An 18,922-nucleotide genomic window follows, 5' to 3' on the forward strand; every position below is an offset into this window, starting at 1 on the left:
TATAAAGCAATGACCAAATTATACATCTGGGTATCGGGTCTAAAACCAATATCTCCCACCATTGCGTCCCAAATCAATGCGGCTCCACGAGTGTTGTCTTTCTTCGAATGCTCGTCGAGAGCAAACTTGAAGAACTTCACCCCGGATAACACCGCTTATCCTTGATGCGGGGGGAGTAGAATTGAAGGATGGTGGTCCTGGGGGAAAGTTTCATACTTGTCTGGACGAAAATTTGTTTTAACACTAGATCCTGGCGCGTGACATCCGTACGCCTTGCCTGATGGAACTATTGACGCAAAGTACTGTAAATCAAACTAAAGTCTTTGTTCGAACACACTGAAGATGAGACTGCAGACGAGTGACACTGAGTTTTCTTGAACCATCTTGTCCGGACAGAATGTAGACGTAACTGCAGACGAGGCTCACTGTGAATCTTCAAGAGCCAAGACCATCCGGTCCGGACGGGATACAACCGCAAATGCAAACGAGACATTCTGTAACTCTTTAAGTTTGGATCGTCCGGACATGTTTCAAACGAACTAGCCAACAAGGATCTCTATGAGACTTCATATAATTTTATGTTCGGACGGTATTCGGACAACAATGCCAACGAACTTCTCTGTGACTCTTCAACAAAAACCAGTTTTTAACACGTCACTTGTAACTCACAAAGAACATGTTATGCATGACATTTTGGGTTGTCAACTGCAGCTCGTCCGGACGTCCTTCAGACGAGGCTCTATGTGGCTCTACAGATACATCAATTTTTATTGGAAATTTGGAATGTTCCCATTTCTCTTCTCTGTGCTAACTTCAAATCTCCCCATTTTGACAATCACTCTTCACCACATCTGACCCTTTCATCTTCCAAAGGCCTCTCTTCCATAATGCAACGCACCATCCTTTCTCTCTCTCTCATTAATTTTCTTCTTCTCCTTTGTTTTGTTTCAAAACTCCCCTCTCTTGCAGCCATAGCATTCGAAACCCACATTCAGTCATGGATCTGCAAAGAAGAAATAAAGAGGTAGAGGCATAGGTTGGCGAGGCCTTCGAAAATGGGCGAGAACCAGAAGGGAAAGCGTGTGGTGACAAGCGAGGACTCCGCCATGGCCTCCATCTTCTCCTCTGCTTAATTTATTTTATTTTTTTACCTATATTAAATATTAAAATGTCGGGAAAAGTGTATATATATATATATATATATATATATATATATATATATATATATAAAATAAATAAAAAACAATTTATAAGATTTTTTAGGGTTATTTTGTCTATGTGGGACTCAACACTCGGCTTGTGAGTGTTGAGTCCCACATTGAGAAAATATAAAAGAAAATAGTAGTTAATATACCTAAGTAGACCTTAGCTTATTAGCTCAGGCTTTTGTGTTAGGGTTATGTCCAACTATGTATATTAATATACTATTGGTAGCTTCCTCGGACGGGTGTCTAGACACGTCAGGTTTGGAGTTTTGTCTGCAGAACTTACAAGCGAGGGGGAAAGTTGTGTCAATGTGAAGAGACTCACAAGTGAGAGGGAGATTGTTGTGAGTGCACTTGTGAGTGTTGAGTCCCACAAGTATAAAATATAAAAGAAAGAAATAGTTAATATGCTTAAGTGGGCCTTAGCCAATTAGCTTAGACTTTTGTACTAGAGTTGTATTCAATTATGTATATTAATATATTCTTGGTAAAAACTCCAAAACCATTTTATCTGCCAACATATAGGATGCGTAGGAGTAAAGGAAACATGGGAATCTCATATTCCTAGAAATCCTATCATATTTTTAATCATTCACAAATTGGAAATTTATATTGTCAGACATCACATTTTTAAGAATGTTGATGCTGAAGAAAATGTTAGATTCTGCGAAACAAACGCCACGTAACTTGTCACTGGTGACTGTCTTTATTTTCTTTATTTTTTACGCCCTCTTGACAATTTAAAATCCTATTAACTCATCCTATTAAAACTTAAAAGTCACATACTGCACATTCTTACCATTTTTTTTTTTTTAATTAAAAAGTTGCCCTCCACCCATGGATTCAACATCAACACCATTGCCTTTACAGCCAAACCAAGGGTGCAGCAATTGGCCTACTAAATTTTTTCATTACAACATTGACATGGCTTGATTACTTTTTGTTTTCTGTGTTATTATGGTAATTTAGAAGCCCTATTTAAGTTAAGCATCTTGATAATTTGTTTTAGAATCTTGCTAAAGGTTCAACCATATGTATATATTAACGTATAAAGGCCGAATATCTTGTCATACACCATAAAACCACACACGTAACAGGTTTAGTGACTCTATTCCTCATCATGCCATTAAATCCATACTAGAGTCCATCTCAGACATGTAAGTAGTTTAGTGATTATATGTCCCAACCAAGGCAAAAATAGTCAATAACAAAATCTGTCTTGTATAATGTTGTCGATATAGTGGTTCTTGATGAATGTAAACTACTTGATTTTCAAAACAACCTCCATATGACAGCATCTGTCTCATTTTGCACATATTTACTTCTAGTCATAATTACTAAAATCCAAATTCATATTTAGGTTAATTTCTCGTAAGTTGGGTTTTTGTCTAGCTGAAACTTTACATGGCAAATCTACTAGAGCTACAGGTTTAGATTATAAAGTTTACAGTAGTGCAAAGAGTGGAATGCGAGTATGCATGCATTGAATATCTAAATAGCTGCCGTTTCTGTCATAATTCTCAAGTTTTCAGATTTACAAGCTCACTCCGAAGAACTTGGGTACACGATTGAAGCTAAGGATGCATAGTTACACGTGCAGGTTAATAATTTTTCCCTAGAATACATTGATCACGCGGAAGACAAGCAATATTTTGCTAAGAAAAGTTTAATATTCCCAGATCGAAAGGAAAATGCTCCGTTCCCTTCAAATAAAACTTCCGTCAATTTAAATGAACTCAACGAAGACAATAAGATATAAAAACTATAAAGTTTAATCTGACCGCTAACCCATTGAAAATGGGGTATGCATTCCCTTTAGAATCCCTTCTGGTGTTATTTTGTCTTTAAGTCACGCGGATCTGCTGGCCGAGTTAGATGCTCAGTTGGATAGCAAGTTCAAGGTATTTTTAGGCACTTGTTTGTCCTCATTATATGATCAATGTCCTGTTTCTTTTGATCAGTTTTAACTCACAGCTGTTTCTTGAATGTGAATTTGCAGCCTGATAGGACGCTTGTAAAGAACCGCATTGAATCTCTAATCGAAAGAGAATATATTGAAAGAGACAAACAAGGCGGCAAATTCTACATGTACCTGCCATGATGTGGCCCTTTTGGCGATTTATGATTTGTTTCCATAAAGTGACTTTTTTGTGATGTAATTCACATCAGTTTCACACCCACTTTATGAACAACCATATATTTTGTAAAAGTTTCTCTTAATTGTCAAAAATTAAGCCTCCAAACAGCAAGAAATTACTATACTATGTGCAGGTTTATACCCTAATGTGGCAGCCACTGAACAAGGCATTACTGGTGTTGCTCTAATTGGGAGCCTTAAACAGTCTGTTGGTCCTGCAACACTGGGCCGTCCTGTTTGGTACGATGGAAGAAGAGAAGTTCACATACACCCTTCTTCTATCAACAGTAGTTTGAAAGCATTTGAGTACCCCTTCCTTGTTTTCCTTGAAAAGGTTTGCACTTTTATCCAATGGATTAATTATTTTTGCACTCCAAAATTTCATATTATTGCTAGGAAATGATCTTTTATCTTTTTTGTTTGTTTATTTGTGTTAAGGTCCAAAGATTTTAGATACTGTAAGCTAGGAAATTATGTTTTTTGCCTTTTGTTTTTATTTTTATTTTTTCTATCGAAAGCGGAAATAAGGAAAACCTGAAAAAGGAAGCAACTAAAAACTTGATTAGGCACTAAAAGACTATTACTTTTTTGTTTTTATCTGCACATAGCTTTATTTTACATCAGTTTGTTCTTAAATCAAGAATGGAGCACTCCATTTGGGAATTACTGCTTAGGGCCCGTTTGAGATTGCGTTTGAATAGTCTAAAAAGACTATTACTATTACGGAGTGCTCCATTCTTGATTTAAGAACAAACTGATGTAAAATAAAGCTATGTGCAGATAAAAACAAAAAAGTAATAGTCGTTTTAGTGCCTAATCAAGTTTTCAGTTGCTTCCTTTTTCAGGTTTTCCCACTTCCCGCTTTCAATTAAAAAAAAAACAAAAAGCAAAAAACATAACTTCCTAGCTTACAGTATCTAAAATCTTTGGACCTTAACACAAATCAACAAACAAAAAAGATAAACGATCATTTCCTAGCGATAATATGAAGGGTCCGTTTGGGACTGCATTTTAAAAAAATAATCTGCGTTTTTAAACCAAATCACAATTTTGGAGTGTTTGAGATTGCGATTTTAAAAACACAAATTTTAAAATCGTGAAAAAATTCGCGATTTCTGTAAGCTGTCTAGGGGGTACTTATTTGAAAAAGTGCGAATTTAAACCAAAATCACAATTTTGCTTAAAACAATATTTGGCGCAATATTTACCTATTTGGCCATGAAACCGCAATTATATGCTAATATTATCCAAACACTCAATTGATTAAAAAAAAAAAAAAAAGCTTCGTAACATATTTTACCAAATTCCTATGCGATTTTAAAAAGTAGAGATTTCAAAAACTTAATTTTTATAATTGCACTTATTGAAATCGCACTCCCAAACGAGCCTGAAGTCTCATAACTTAGTCGTCCACTTACCATCTCTCGGGCTATTACTGAATTTTGTAGCACTTTGTTTGGGAATTATTACTTAGGGTCTGTTTGAGATTGCGTTTGAGTGGTATAAAAGTGGGTTTAACACTTAAAAAGTCCATTTGAAAAAAGTGGTCATTTAGTAAAAAAAATTAAAAGCGTTTTTAAGAGTCCAAAAAACCTAAAAAAAATGTGGAAAACATACTTTTGGCAAAAAGCTTAAAAATGAAGTTTTTGCCAAAAAAACGTTTTTTTGACTTAAAAACTCTATTTTTCAAACGTAATCCCAAAGTGCAAAAAGGGTGAAAGTTTTATTTTTAATAGTATATAATTAAGGCCCTAATTTATGGGAATGGGATCCTCTCCATTTCCTTTGAAAGGAAAGGAAATGATCCGGTTAGTTCAATTGAAAAGACTATTTTGGCTTCTTATTTTTGCCTAACTGTTCCTCTCAATTTCAAAAAAAATGGAGATGATCATTTTAATAATATAGTAATAGTAATTACTGATTAAAAATCATTATTCATATTTATAGAAAGTCTCAACATCCATAAATATTTGAAAAGTTCATTATGTTTATATTTTTTTGAAAGTCGAATTTTTATATGCATCAAAGTCAAACCTGCTTAAAATTTTCTAACATGCATAATTTTTTCTCCAACGTCCATTTGAGTTAGAAGAATATAAAAAATTTCCATTTTTAAGTATTATTATTTGGTTTGTAAATCAAGTGATAAGTCATTCTATATAGGGGTGGGCAGATTAACCAACCGGTTACCGATTACCGGCCGTGTATCGATTTCGACCGAACCGATATTAACCATAACTGATATACTGATATCCTTATCGGTTAAATTTTTTATACCAGTATGCTTATCGGTTCGGTTCCGTCCGGTTAGAAATTTTATATTGGTTAACCGTTTAACCGATATAAACTGTTAAGTAGGGACGACAAAACGACGTAGTTTTGTGATTATATATATACCTATGTAACCTTATCTTAATTTGAGTTTGGGTAAGTTTGATTTTTTTTATAGTGATGGCATTGGATGAGATTTCTTTGTTTTGGTGAAAGCATTTTTCATTAACTAGTTTTGTTAGTTTAATTAGCATTTATTATGTTAATTAGTCTATTTGCTTTGAAAAAATGTATTTTATAATATATAAAAAAAAAAAAGTTGTGGTGGATCAATATAAAAAAAGCATCAATTTTTAGCCCAAAAAACAAATATTTGGGTCCTAACAAAAAGTATTTGGGCTCTCAAAAGTCTAAAAAACTCATTTTTGGCCCAACAAAATAAATCAATATAAAGCTCACGGTTAAATTGGTTAACCGGTTTAACCGTGTACCGTTATAACCGATAATTTCGGTTAAAATTCTTATTGGTCCGGTATCGGTTAATAAATCGTTTAACCGAAAATTATCGGTTAATAACCGATAAGAGCTAAAACCGGACCGTTTTGACCGATACCTAGGCCTAATTCTATATCTAATAAGTAATTAAAAAAATGGTTTTAAATGAAATTTTACAAAAAAAAAAAATGTTCTAATTGACATATTAAATGATATAAAAAAAATGTTGAGAGAAAATTATATAAAATATTTGATTCTTTTCTAAATGCCTTTTTTTTTTTTTTAGAGAAAATTATATAAAAAAAATTATTAAAATATTATATATTTATTTACTTTTCCTATTTTCAAAGAAGATAGATAACAATACTTGCTTGAGCAGATAAATAATTCACGGTATATTAAGTAAAAATATTTATTTGAAACACGGCCCCACACTTCTTTACTTTTCCTATTGGGTTTCGTGTTTTGATTTTCGCCGACTTTAATCTTCTTCTATAGAACACAAAGAAAGAGCCTCTGCTTTGGGTGTAAGAAACAGAGAAAAATCAGAGCCTTTGGATTGTTTTCTTCTTCGAGCCGCATACGCGTTACGCACCGCTTTGAGATGTCAAATCGGCGTCGGCTTGGGCTTCGACTGCCAGTTCCAGACGATCTTTGGATTGAAATCCTGGTAAGCGTACCCGTCAAATCGCTTTTAAGATTCCAGTGTGTTTCAAAATCATGGAAATCCATTATCTCTAGCCCTACATTTATTTCCATGCACGCCCATCATAGTGAGAGCACCCACAATCACGCTCACCACCTTCTACATTGCTATGCATATCAAGAAGACGGAGTGATGGATAGGCAATGTCAATTATTCCATATCAATGATTCATTCAACGAGTTTCAAAAACTTGAATATCCATGCCAAATTAGAGGCGGAAGTTATGAAGTGGTCCTTGATTGCAAGAGACTATTACTTTTTGCGCCTTTGGTTAGAAAAAATGGTTTGGCGTCCCTAGTTCTATGGAACCCAGCAATTAGAATGTCTATGACTCTTTCTCAACCTTACAAGTTTGATAGAACCGACAGAAAATACCTTATTTACGGGTTCGGTTTTGATCATACTAGTAATGACTACAAGGTGCTGAGAATGGTGTTAATTGCCGAGTTAGGTAGTAGATTATCCATGCCGCCGTTTCTATCTCATGCGGAGCTTTATAAACTCCGCACAGGCACTTGGGAGACTGTTAGGGTTCCTGAAGATTTTCAATATACTATAGCAAGTAATAGGCAGGCTTTAGTGAATGGGGCAAGCCACTGGGTTGGATATCATAAAAGAGATATGGGGTCCGATTTTCCTGAATTGGTGGTTTTGTTGTTTCATTTGTGTGATGAGGAATTCCGAGTGATGAAGCTTCCGGATTGTCTAAGTAGTTTGGATGAAAATTTTACTACAATTGGGGTTTCTGGTGGATTGCTTTCTTTACTGGAGTATAATTGGGAAGATGTTAGTGTTTGGTTGATGAAGGAATATGGCGTAGTAGAGTCTTGGACTAAACAACTTACCCTTAAAGATGGTGGGCGGTCAATGTTCAGTTTTTGGAACAACAAAATGATTTTGGAATTGAAAATGAGAAAAGCGTCTATGGGCTTGTTATATGATCTCAAGACCCATAAATTGATTAAAAATCTAAGAATAAGAAGTGATAAAGTCAACGGATCTCTTCGTGCCAATAATACTTTTGTTGAAACTCTAGTTTTACTCAATGAAGTACATGCTATACGAGAGTGCGAGAATTGTGTAAGGAAAGACCTGTGGTGCGGCTCAGAGAAGATTGAAGAAGAGAAAAGAAAGAATTGTTTGAGAGGAGAAGGCTAATTAAGCAAAGCACAATATATAGAATAGGACTTTATGAAAATTCTGAAGCAATAACTTATCATTGTGTTGTTATTAATATCGGTTATTTAAGTTCATATAATTGTCATATTGCCTTGGAGTGAGGATCGACGCATAAAAAAAGAGAGTGCATACAAGAGAAATATGTATAGCCAAGAACTTTTAAATTGAATGGCTTGTTAAACCTTTATGCGTGTATGTTTGTGTTATGTATTTATGTATTGTGTGTATATATGTATGAATTCAAGCTAAATTTTGGATTCGTAGTAAAAATTGTTTTATGGTTTCAATTGTTGGATCTATTACATTTGATGGAGGAAGATGAGGTTAGAGATTCAATGCCTATGACCTTTAAATGCCAGACTTGTTTTAAACAAAATAGCCACTAAACTATGTTAAATCTAGAATAAATTTCATACAATTGTCGCATTTAGGCTTCGTTTCTTGATTTATGAATTGTCTATGTTTAATTTATGTTGTTCAATACACCAACGGGTTGGCTAGCAACTTGGTTGATTGTCAAATGGTGGATATCTTAGAGAGCGGAAGAAGATAATTTAGATTGGTATTGCAAGTGTAAAGTCAAAGACTGAGAGGCGGTGAGACAGTTGATTATTTTCATTGCATCATTCTGTCACAAAGGAACATTGGTCATGACTTATGGTTACACTCGAACTATGGCAATTTCTATGATATTGTAATATGCATTTACTATGATGTAGTATGATATAATTAAGGGAAATCATATATAAAATCCTTAGGTCGACATGCTTTTTTTAAAAACTCTCTGAATATTTTTTTTTTTTTGAAATAAAGTCTCTGGGTAACTCGAAACTACTAGAAAACTCTTTACTGTCAATTTTTGTTAACTACCGTTAGTCCACTCAAAACTTCCCGTTTTATCTGATTAAAATATTAATTTTTATTAATTTAATTTAAAAAAATTAAATCTTAAAAAAAAAAAAAAAAAAAAAAAATTTGAAGCCGCCACCCCTGGGGTGGCTTGTGGCCACCCCCAGGTGGTTTGGGGTGGCCTCCGGGCCACTCCAAGCCACCCATGGGGTGGCTAGAGCCACCCCATGGGTGGAAAGGGGTGGCTTACGGCCACCCCTTAGGGGTTAGGGGGGGAGGGGGGTGGCCAGGGGTGGCACTTCAAATTTTTATTTTTTTTATTTTAATTTTTTAAAATTAAATTAATAAAAAATTAATATTTTAATAAGATAAAACAAGGAGTTTTGAGTGGACTAACGACAATTAACAAAAATTGACGGTAGGAAGTTTCTAGTAGTTTCGAGTTACCCATGGACTAAATTTTCACAAAAAAATACTCAAGGAGTTTTTAAAAAAAGCACGTTGACCTAAGGATTTTATATATGATTTCCCTATAATTAATATGCGAGAATAACTGCAGTTCAGTTGTGGCAAAAAACCCTCATTATTTGCCCACCAATGCAAATGTGACACCTCAGCATGAAACAAGTTAAGAAAATAAAACAAAAGCACCAGATTATTTCTTCATCCCCTCCACACCTCAGATGCACAGCACCCTTCACGACCATCACCGCCCGCCGCCGCCTGGTCCCACCGGTGCTGCCCATCTCAAATTACGCCACTGCCATGCAGTCTCGACCATCACCGCTCAAATCTATCGAGAAGAGAGAGAGACGGAGAGAGACTGAGAGAGAGGGAGAGAAAGCCCACACAAGGCCAAGAAGGGCTGCGCTGGGGGTGGCCGGCGAGCCACCCCGTGGCCTAGGGGTGGCCCGCGCGGCCAACCCGTAGCCTGGGGAGGTTCAGGTTGGGCGGCGGCGGGCGGGTATCTCTCACCCTCTCTCTGTCTCTCTCCGGTTGCTTTGACGGGTGATGCTCAGAAATCTCGGCATGAGCGGCGGGATTCCGGTGGTTGCGATGGGATCAGATCTACAGTGATCCGAGTCTCTCTTCGAGTATCTCTCTCCCTCTCTCTCTCTTGGACGCCAGGGGGGGGGGTGTTTCTTGGTCTTGTGGTCTTGTGGGTTTTCTACACCAGCACCGCGCGGGCCACCTATGGCCATGGGGTGGCCGCCACATATGGGATGGTGGTCCTGATCCTCGTGGCTGCCCTTATTTTGTTTTGGTGTTTTGATCTCATTTTAAGTTTTTGCATATTTCTTGAATGGCTGATGTGCCATGCGGTGATTGGTGGGCAGAAAACCCATTGTTTTCTGCCACGACCGAATAGCAGCAGCTCTCTTAATATGCACTTTCAGTTTTACATTAAAAGTGTCGTTTTAATGGAATATGTGCAAATTCCCTTACACTTCACAGAGAATAAGTGTCGTGCCACAAATTCCAGGTTAATAATTGATGATTGATTAATAAATAATTAATTATCTTATGCCCTATAACATGAATCACATGGATGTTTGCTGAATGTTGAGTAATGCATTATGCTATGTTACTTTTTCTTGTTTGTTAGTGGAATATGGAATGGTGGAATGAGCCATAATCCGAGTTCTGGTGTACGTATGGAGAAGTCAAATCATTTGTGCTCATGAGGTTGTTGGTACAATAAAATGGAAATAATGATCCTTTGCTGGTGTATTTCATTCTCATTTATAGTGCAAATATCTGAATGTTATCCGAGCTAGCTAGGTTTTGATATTCTTTGTATATGGCATGTCAAAGAATTTGGTTGACGCCCATATAATCCCAACCTATGTCATTGTTGTCATTCTTGTAACGAGAACCATCCATTCACCTGTTAATCAAATAAGTAAAATGTGAGATGGATATAACATATATAGAATCTCTGTCACGCTCCAATCCCCAAAGGCATGATAAAAGCTATAGATGTCTGCAACAATGTTCATAATCAAATATATAGAACAATCGGAGCAACTAATAATTTCATCACATAAATTTCTATAACCATATATATATATATATATATATATATATATATATATATAAAAGATGTTGGACATCCATATTAATTACCAAAAAACATCCTAAAGTCATCATGAAAAACTCCATCAAGTAAAAGTCCACAATCAAAATTTCCAACCTCCTCTAAAAATTCACTGCAGAAAAGAAAGTCTCTAATGAGTAAACAATTAATAAATCTTGTTAGCTTTTTTTTTTTTTTTTTTTTTTTTTTTAATAAACAAACCTTACATTCAAAAACTTGTTAGTTTTAAATTGGCTCATTTGGTGGTCTTGTTGAAATCGTTCGAAAAGGAGTTCAAGATTGAAGAAAGATTACTAACATTGCCATATCAGCATAACTTGTCATCACTTATTTAATGCATCATCAGTCTCCTGAATTTGTTGGACTCTGTTACTTGTTGTTTGCTGTTATACAAGTAAAGTGACGATACTCAAGATAGGTAACTTTTCAAATCTATAAGCTTAAGTTTTAATTTAAGTGACATGCTATATTTGAAAGACGCACTAAGATGTTAATCTCCATAACATAACATAACCTATTAAATTACTACTTGTTCCAAAAATGTAAACTAAAATATTTAATTGAAATCGAAAGATGGATGGTTTTGGCCGATGTTCAGTTTTTGGAACAACGAAATGATTTTGGAATTTGAAAAGAGAAAAGGGTCTATGGGCTTGTTATATGATCTCAAGATCCATAAATTGATTAAAAATCTAAGAATAAGAAGTGATCAATTCAACGGATCTCCTATTGCCAAGAATATTGTTGTTGAAACTCTAGTTTTACTCAATGAAATACATGCTACACGAGAGTGGGAGAATTGTTTAAAGAAAGACTTGTGGTGCGACTCAGAGAAGACAAAAGAAGAGAAAGGAAATAATTTTACGAGAGAAGGCTAATTAAGCAAAGCACAATATATATAATAGGACTTTATATATATTATTATGTATATAGATTAACATTCTATATCATGAATTGTACTGAACATAATGAGTATTCCAGAAACTCTAGTGTATAAAACATTTTATGGAGTAAAAGTAAGGATTCATTTCACTAAAATGGTCCGTCACATCACGAAGTGCTTCAAAGTTGACTTCTATCTTTTGAAATTCAAAAATATATAAATTTAATCTACACATTTACCAGTTTTGAGTAATATATAGAGATCCATATGATCATTATATATTTAGCTATTATGTTATAAATAACAAATAAAGTATCTAGAACACGCATACTACAATACAAGCAACTAGAAGAACCACATGATATTGGACATAACCCATAACATGAGACAGAAAAACAGAAAGACAGAAGTATAAAAAAATAAAAAAATAAAAAATAAGAAGGAGGTAGATCATGAAATGAGGAGTTGATCAACCAATGAAACAGAAATAACCACTTCAACTAGGATGTACATGAAGGAAGACAACTTAAGACCATGAGACTTAACAGTCCACCCTGTGAGTGGCACTGGTTTGGAATCAAATGCGTCCCAATTATAGAACCATTAAAAGAGGTTATACTAGAAAAATAACCTAAGACAATGAAATGATAACAGAATAAACATACTTATTAAAAAAAGACAACAGAGAAAACAAAAATTAGCCAAATCTAATTAAATGCAAGAAAAGTTTCTCTACTTTCTCAAGGTAACATAGCCTCACCTTAATAGAAAAGAATGGTCACACTATTAATTTACGTATAGAGCACCAAGAAAATAAAAAATTATAACCTTCTACTCAATAAGTTTCCCACCTCATCTCAATTTTTGACAAAAGGAAATCAACATCTTAGTAAATATGTATAATCCCCATCAATTGCACCACATAATCAGTGGCTTTCCATGTTCCAACAACCAGTTTCCAGAATTTGTACCCTCAACTCGCCGCCTAGCAAGCAAATAATCTACTCCATAGCCCAACTGACTCCAAACTGAAGATGATAGACTATAGATTGCAATTTAGAAACAGTAAATTTAGCATATAAATGGGACCTATTTACAGAATTCAACTGGTCAGAAAGAGCATTTTAATCAGATCCTTACAGTTTTACAAGTGAAATATATCCATGTAGATTATGAACATAAAACCCAGCAATCAAATTACAATATTCCTAAGATGATGGTCAAGGAGACTGGAAATGTGTTACAAATTATAATTGATGAATGGTAGATTCTCCATAAAAAGGATCCATAGATTAATATGAGAAAATGACAAGTACAAAGATGTGCATTCCTCACCACCAACAGCAAAAAATCTTCAGAAGAACGCTGCCTTTAATGCACTTAATAATAAAGCCTGTTATATTTAGGCGAAGATCAATAAACAGCAAGCGGCAACCCGAAGAGTATTCTTTTCTATGGCAAACAAATTGACAAGCTCATATACATGAAAAAGAAAAGGAAAGCCAAATGTAGATAAACACAATTTCTACTTTGATAGAATGTCTACAGAGATAGACAACCAAAATTTCTAAGCGTTGTCTGGCAATCGATCATAAAAAATCCTTGTTCTCCTCCAAATCTTTTTTCAATCATTAATCATGCATCTGCAAAATTTTGCAGCGTCATGAGGTCCCAGATACCAATCACCTTCTTCCCAAAAGAGAAGGGAACTAAAAGGAGAATAGATAAAAATCAACTTTTGACGAAGTATACAGAAGTGTTTATATTGCAATGAACACAGACACTTACAGAATTCGGGCATTCTAATGTAAAGGCTCCATCTGCGGCCATGGTATTTATTTACTTGGAGATCTAAACAGTGCAATATTAGCGTCAAATGATGCAAACAATAGTTCTATATGCACTTCCAGTGGTGAAAAACACTCAACACCAACTTGAAACTTATTGTTTTTTATGAATAACACCAAATTGCACCTTACAATATAGATTTTCCGCTGGATTAGTAAAAACCAAGCAATAACTAGGAAGAAATCCTATGCATTAACTTTCCAATTCCAACCGATAAACTTGCAAGAAAATTTACTATGCCTCATTACTAGAAACTTCACTCTGACATTGAGCACTGAAATCTTGTAAAAATTTGTCCAACTGAATTTTTAGATAAACTAGTTTATAACCTGCGCAATGCGCGGGATTCTTCATTACAAAATTTGGGTGAGATTCTTTGTTATAGTTTAATTTCAAAATTTTAACACACCTCTATGGAACTTTTCATCATAGGTTGTAAAAAATAAAATAAAATAAATAAAAAATAAAAAAATTATTGTGCCCTTTTAAATAAAAAGACATACTAAATGTTATACACCAATATATTACTCATCATAATGGCACACAATCATACATAGAACATTGTATAAATGTATAAGTCGCATAAAATTTTACTATATATCATAAGGCCTTTAACTTTAATTAGTTTAATCTATATAAATTAAAACATGTTAAAATCTTTGTTTCCATATGTATAGTTTAAAATTAAAAATATAAAGAAAAAAAAAATAGCGAAAAGAAAACTTAATTGTGATTATTAAAGCATTAATAGAAAGTTAGTAAGAATCATTAATATTATTAGTGTTATACTTACTATATTTTATACAAATTATAAAACCCATATAATTATGAGCCTTAAAAAAAGTACATAGCAAAATAATAAAAAATCTTTCCGTCAATGGCGACCCTAATAATTCAACTATAACATATAATATTATGTTATATACATATTAAAGTGATTAAACATAATAATACATAATTTGATTTGTATTATTATGTAATATGTTATATACATATTAAAGTGATTAAACGCTGCATCTGCAAAATTTTGCAGCGTCATGAGGTCACAGATGCCAATCACCTTCTCCCCAAAAAGAGAAGGGAACTAAAAGAAAAATTCATAGATAAAAATCAACTTTAGACCCCGTATACAGAAGTGTTTATATTGCAATGAACACAGACACTTACAGAATTCAGGCATTCCAATGTAAAGGCTCCATTTGCATGTGGCCATGACATTTTATTTCCTTGGAGATCTAAACAATGTAATATTAGTGTCAAATGATGCAACCAATAGTTCTATATGCACTTCCAGTGGTGAAAAACACTCAACACTAACCTGTAACTTATTGTTTTTTATGAATAACACCAAATTGCACCTTACAAGATAGCTTTTTCGCTGGATTAGTAAAAACCAAGCAATAACTGGGAAGAAATCCTATGCATTAACTTCCAATTCCAACAGATAAACTTGCAAGAAAATTTACTATGCCTCATTACTAGAAACTCCACTCTGACAATGAGCACTGAAATCTTGTAATTTGTGACCATTTCCAACTGAATTTTTAGATAAATATCCACCATCTAATATGTTGCACTGTTGCAGGACCAAGTGCAGAAAATAATCAGTTTTGATTAGATAATAGTTGACCTCATGATCTAAATACTCTCTCATACACAATATCTCCAAACCGACCCATCATCTTAGAATTCAATTTGAATCAAACAGCGAAATCAACAAATCAGACAGTTTTGTGGTTCACCTGAGCTACCACAAAATGCTTGCCACATGGTGGTTCTCAAAGCTTTTTTGTAACTGATGTGCAGCAGAAATAGCAACATTCTCAGGGTGACATGAACATACAGCCAAGAAGTCACCAGAGAGGAGCCAAAACCAAGAATCCAGCTTCTTTAATGACACAATCGATTGAAATGTTACTCTTTCCCCCTTCCAGACAATGGTTGCAGTCCAACAAAGAGAGCCATGGAAAGGATTTGAAAACTGCTTCCTTCCTAAAAGTTGCCAGAAACTAGGTAAGTTCTCTGGATTCCACAAAATTAGGCATTGCCTTTATAAAAATGTGTTTGCAGAACCTTTAAAGCAGTCGGGGAAGATACCCCAACCTCAACATAACTTTTGAAGAGGTGGGGGAGAGGGGCTCTTTACTAGTGACCATTACTAGACCAGCATGCTGCAATCACAGTATCATCTGAGAGAGATTGAAATTGATTTAAAAGGCACAGAGAAAATTAGATGCTTATCTGCAATTTCATGAACCTAGAAACTGGTTTTATGGAACCAACAACCATTACAAGACAAAGACAACCGAATACTGCATTCAAGCATATGAAGAAAAGCAGCACAGCCCCGGTTTTGGAATTTCTAGGAACGGTGGTTTCTAATACCTAATTGCCACAAGGATAAGTCCTAATAACCTATTTGAGGCACAAACCATTTAGGTCTTCATCTTTTTTTCTCCTTGAAGATTATTGGTGTATATAATGAAGAAAGCATAAATCTGTCAGATAGCTGACTCAACTGATCCACATTGATGCTTCTAAAGTAGTTGTTAGCTAGTTAATGTCATCGAATTCTATTTGCATTTTTCTAATTCAAGTTATACAATCTTAGTTACAAGTTATACAATCCTAATTACAAGTTTAGACCATGTGAAATGATCCCATCAAAACAAAGATAAAACCATGTCACAAGGTCCTTGGAACTTCCACGTATCACTTGGCCAAAAGCATTGTTTTTTATAAGTACTTGGCCATAAATATCAAAATGCATATAGGAGATTACCTACCTACTGATATTTCAACTTTCTTAAAAGTTCATCATACACAAGTTGCTTTCCTGCTTTGAAAAGGCTCTGTTTCAGCTTCGACAATGTGGAAGAGTTCAACTTGATTCTTCTACCAATCATATCCTCGGCATACTTGACTGCTTCTGGGAGCCTATTCATATCATGAAGCCCCACAACCAACAGATTCCCAGTCTTCTTCAAATCAGAATTATAATTCTCTATCATGCATTTCCAAACTTTTATAGCCATATTATATTCCCGAGAATCCATATAAATCCTAACTGCTGAACTACAATTAACATGGTCTGGAACACACTCATTTTTAATCATCTCATTGAACATCACCGAAGCCTCCCCTAACCTCTTGCTCTTCATCAAGTACTGAAACACCACGTTATAAGTTTGCGAATCCAGAAATGACCCATAATAAACCATCTCATCCAACAACCTTTTCGCTAAATCTATAGCCTTACATCGACAATATAAAGCAATGACCATATTATACATTTGGGTATCGGGTCTAAAACCAATATCACCCACCATTGCGTCCCAAATCAATGCGGCTCCATGATAGGTCCCAAATAGATATAGAAACACAATTAATATTTAATATAATATAAAGATAATACACGTTACAAATCTCCACTTATGGCTGGAGTTCTACCACAATACAAACACATAAACAAGATAATACGTTCTGATACCCTAGTGGGTCCCAGTCAGAACAAGATAAACAAAATAATACTCCACTTAGGGTGGGAGTTGAACCACAACAGAATTAGGACTCTACACAAATCATCATTTTCATAACATAATACAAAGACCCTTAAATACTCTATTACTAGCAGTTACCTAAACCACTACCACTTCTCTCACACTATCTCACACCACAACATATAACTGCCCATACTAAATAACCTTCTAGTAAATAAACTTCCCACTAACTCCTCTTATAAGATAAACTCCATTACCCAAGCCATGTTGCACATCATGGCCCATGGCAAACACCACTACTGCCCATGATCTTCATGTTGGTTCTCCTTAGCCATCTCCATGACCAAATAATGTTGGTTCTGCTGATGTGTATGATGAGTCCTACGTGGAATCCTATCATTCGCCCCCCCTTAAGAGAACCTTGTCCTCAAGGTGGAATGTGTGAAATTGACGTTGACGATATGTAATTGCCCTCCATTGAGATGTTGATAACATGGGGAATCCTTCTTAAGGTGCTTCAATGGGGTGTTGCTTGCTGCGACTTGTCTCCGGTGGGGGAGCCTTGAGATATTGTTGATCTTTTTTCCTTTATGTTGTTGGTGCTCTTCTTGGAGAATTGGTTAACTCCAGCCAGTAAATTCTTGATCTCGTTCAAGGAATCTTCATACCCTTGCGCTCTGATACCAATTGATAGGTCCCAAATAGATATAGAAACACAATTAATATTTAATATAATATAAAGATAATACACGTTACAAATCTCCACTTATGGCTGGAGTTCTACCACAATACAAACACATAAACAAGATAATACGTTCTGATACCCTAGTGGGTCCCAGTCAGAACAAGATAAACAAAATAATACTCCACTTAGGGTGGGAGTTGAACCACAACAGAATTAGGACTCTACACAAATCATCATTTTCATAACATAATACAAAGACCCTTAAATACTCTATTACTAGCAGTTACCTAAACCACTACCACTTCTCTCACACTATCTCACACCACAACATATAACTGCCCATACTAAATAACCTTCTAGTAAATAAACTTCCCACTAACTCCTCTTATAAGATAAACTCCATTACCCAAGCCATGTTGCACATCATGGCCCATGGCAAACACCACTACTGCCCATGATCTTCATGTTGGTTCTCCTTAGCCATCTCCATGACCAAATAATGTTGGTTCTGCTGATGTGTATGATGAGTCCTACGTGGAATCCTATCACTCCACGAGCGTCATCTTTCTTTGAACACTCGTCGAGAGCAAACTTGAAGAACTTCACCCCCGGATAACACTGCTTATCCTTCATCATATAGAGGAACTTCATGGCCTCGCGAGGGCCATCATGGCCCTTAATCAAAGTGCTCAATAACGAATCATAAGCAGGCACATTGCTCGGGTCCCAACCGATCTCAAACACCATCTCCGTGAATGTCTGCCTAGCGCAATCGGCATTGCCTTCCTTCTCCCAACCTTCCAACAGGATCGCATATGTATCCACGTCCGGACTGATCTTCTCCTTCGCATCCTGCAAGAACTCAACCGCATCCACAGTCTCCCTGTCTCTACAAATCGTGCTCAGAAGCGAATTCAACGCCACAATATCACGCGGAACGCCATACTGATCCATGACGTCAAATGTCATGCACGCTTCTCAGACGCGGCCGGCAATGACATAGCTGCTGAAGACGGAGGCAAAGGTGGCCAGGGAGAGCAAGCGGCCCTCCGAGCTCATGGATTTA

At 35.5% G+C, this 18,922-nt stretch overlaps 2 protein-coding genes across 2 annotated transcripts; one reads left to right on the top strand and one right to left on the bottom strand.

Moving 5' to 3' along the window:
* Positions 1-7,135: 7,135 nt before the first annotated feature.
* LOC148586194 (F-box protein CPR1-like) lies at positions 7,136-7,972 on the top strand. The gene has a single exon (XM_088515498.1). The coding sequence runs from the start codon at positions 7,136-7,138 to the stop codon at positions 7,970-7,972; it is 837 nt and encodes a 278-aa protein (XP_088371624.1).
* An 8,485-nt stretch (positions 7,973-16,457) lies between these two features.
* Positions 16,458-17,000, bottom strand: LOC132177926 (uncharacterized). Its single transcript, XM_088515499.1, has one exon. The coding sequence runs from the start codon at positions 16,998-17,000 to the stop codon at positions 16,458-16,460; it is 543 nt and encodes a 180-aa protein (XP_088371625.1).
* Positions 17,001-18,922: the final 1,922 nt, after the last annotated feature.

This window comes from Corylus avellana, chromosome 4 (genome assembly GCF_965113065.1).
Source record: "Corylus avellana chromosome 4, dhCorAvel1.hap1.2, whole genome shotgun sequence".
NCBI lineage: Eukaryota > Viridiplantae > Streptophyta > Magnoliopsida > Fagales > Betulaceae > Corylus > Corylus avellana.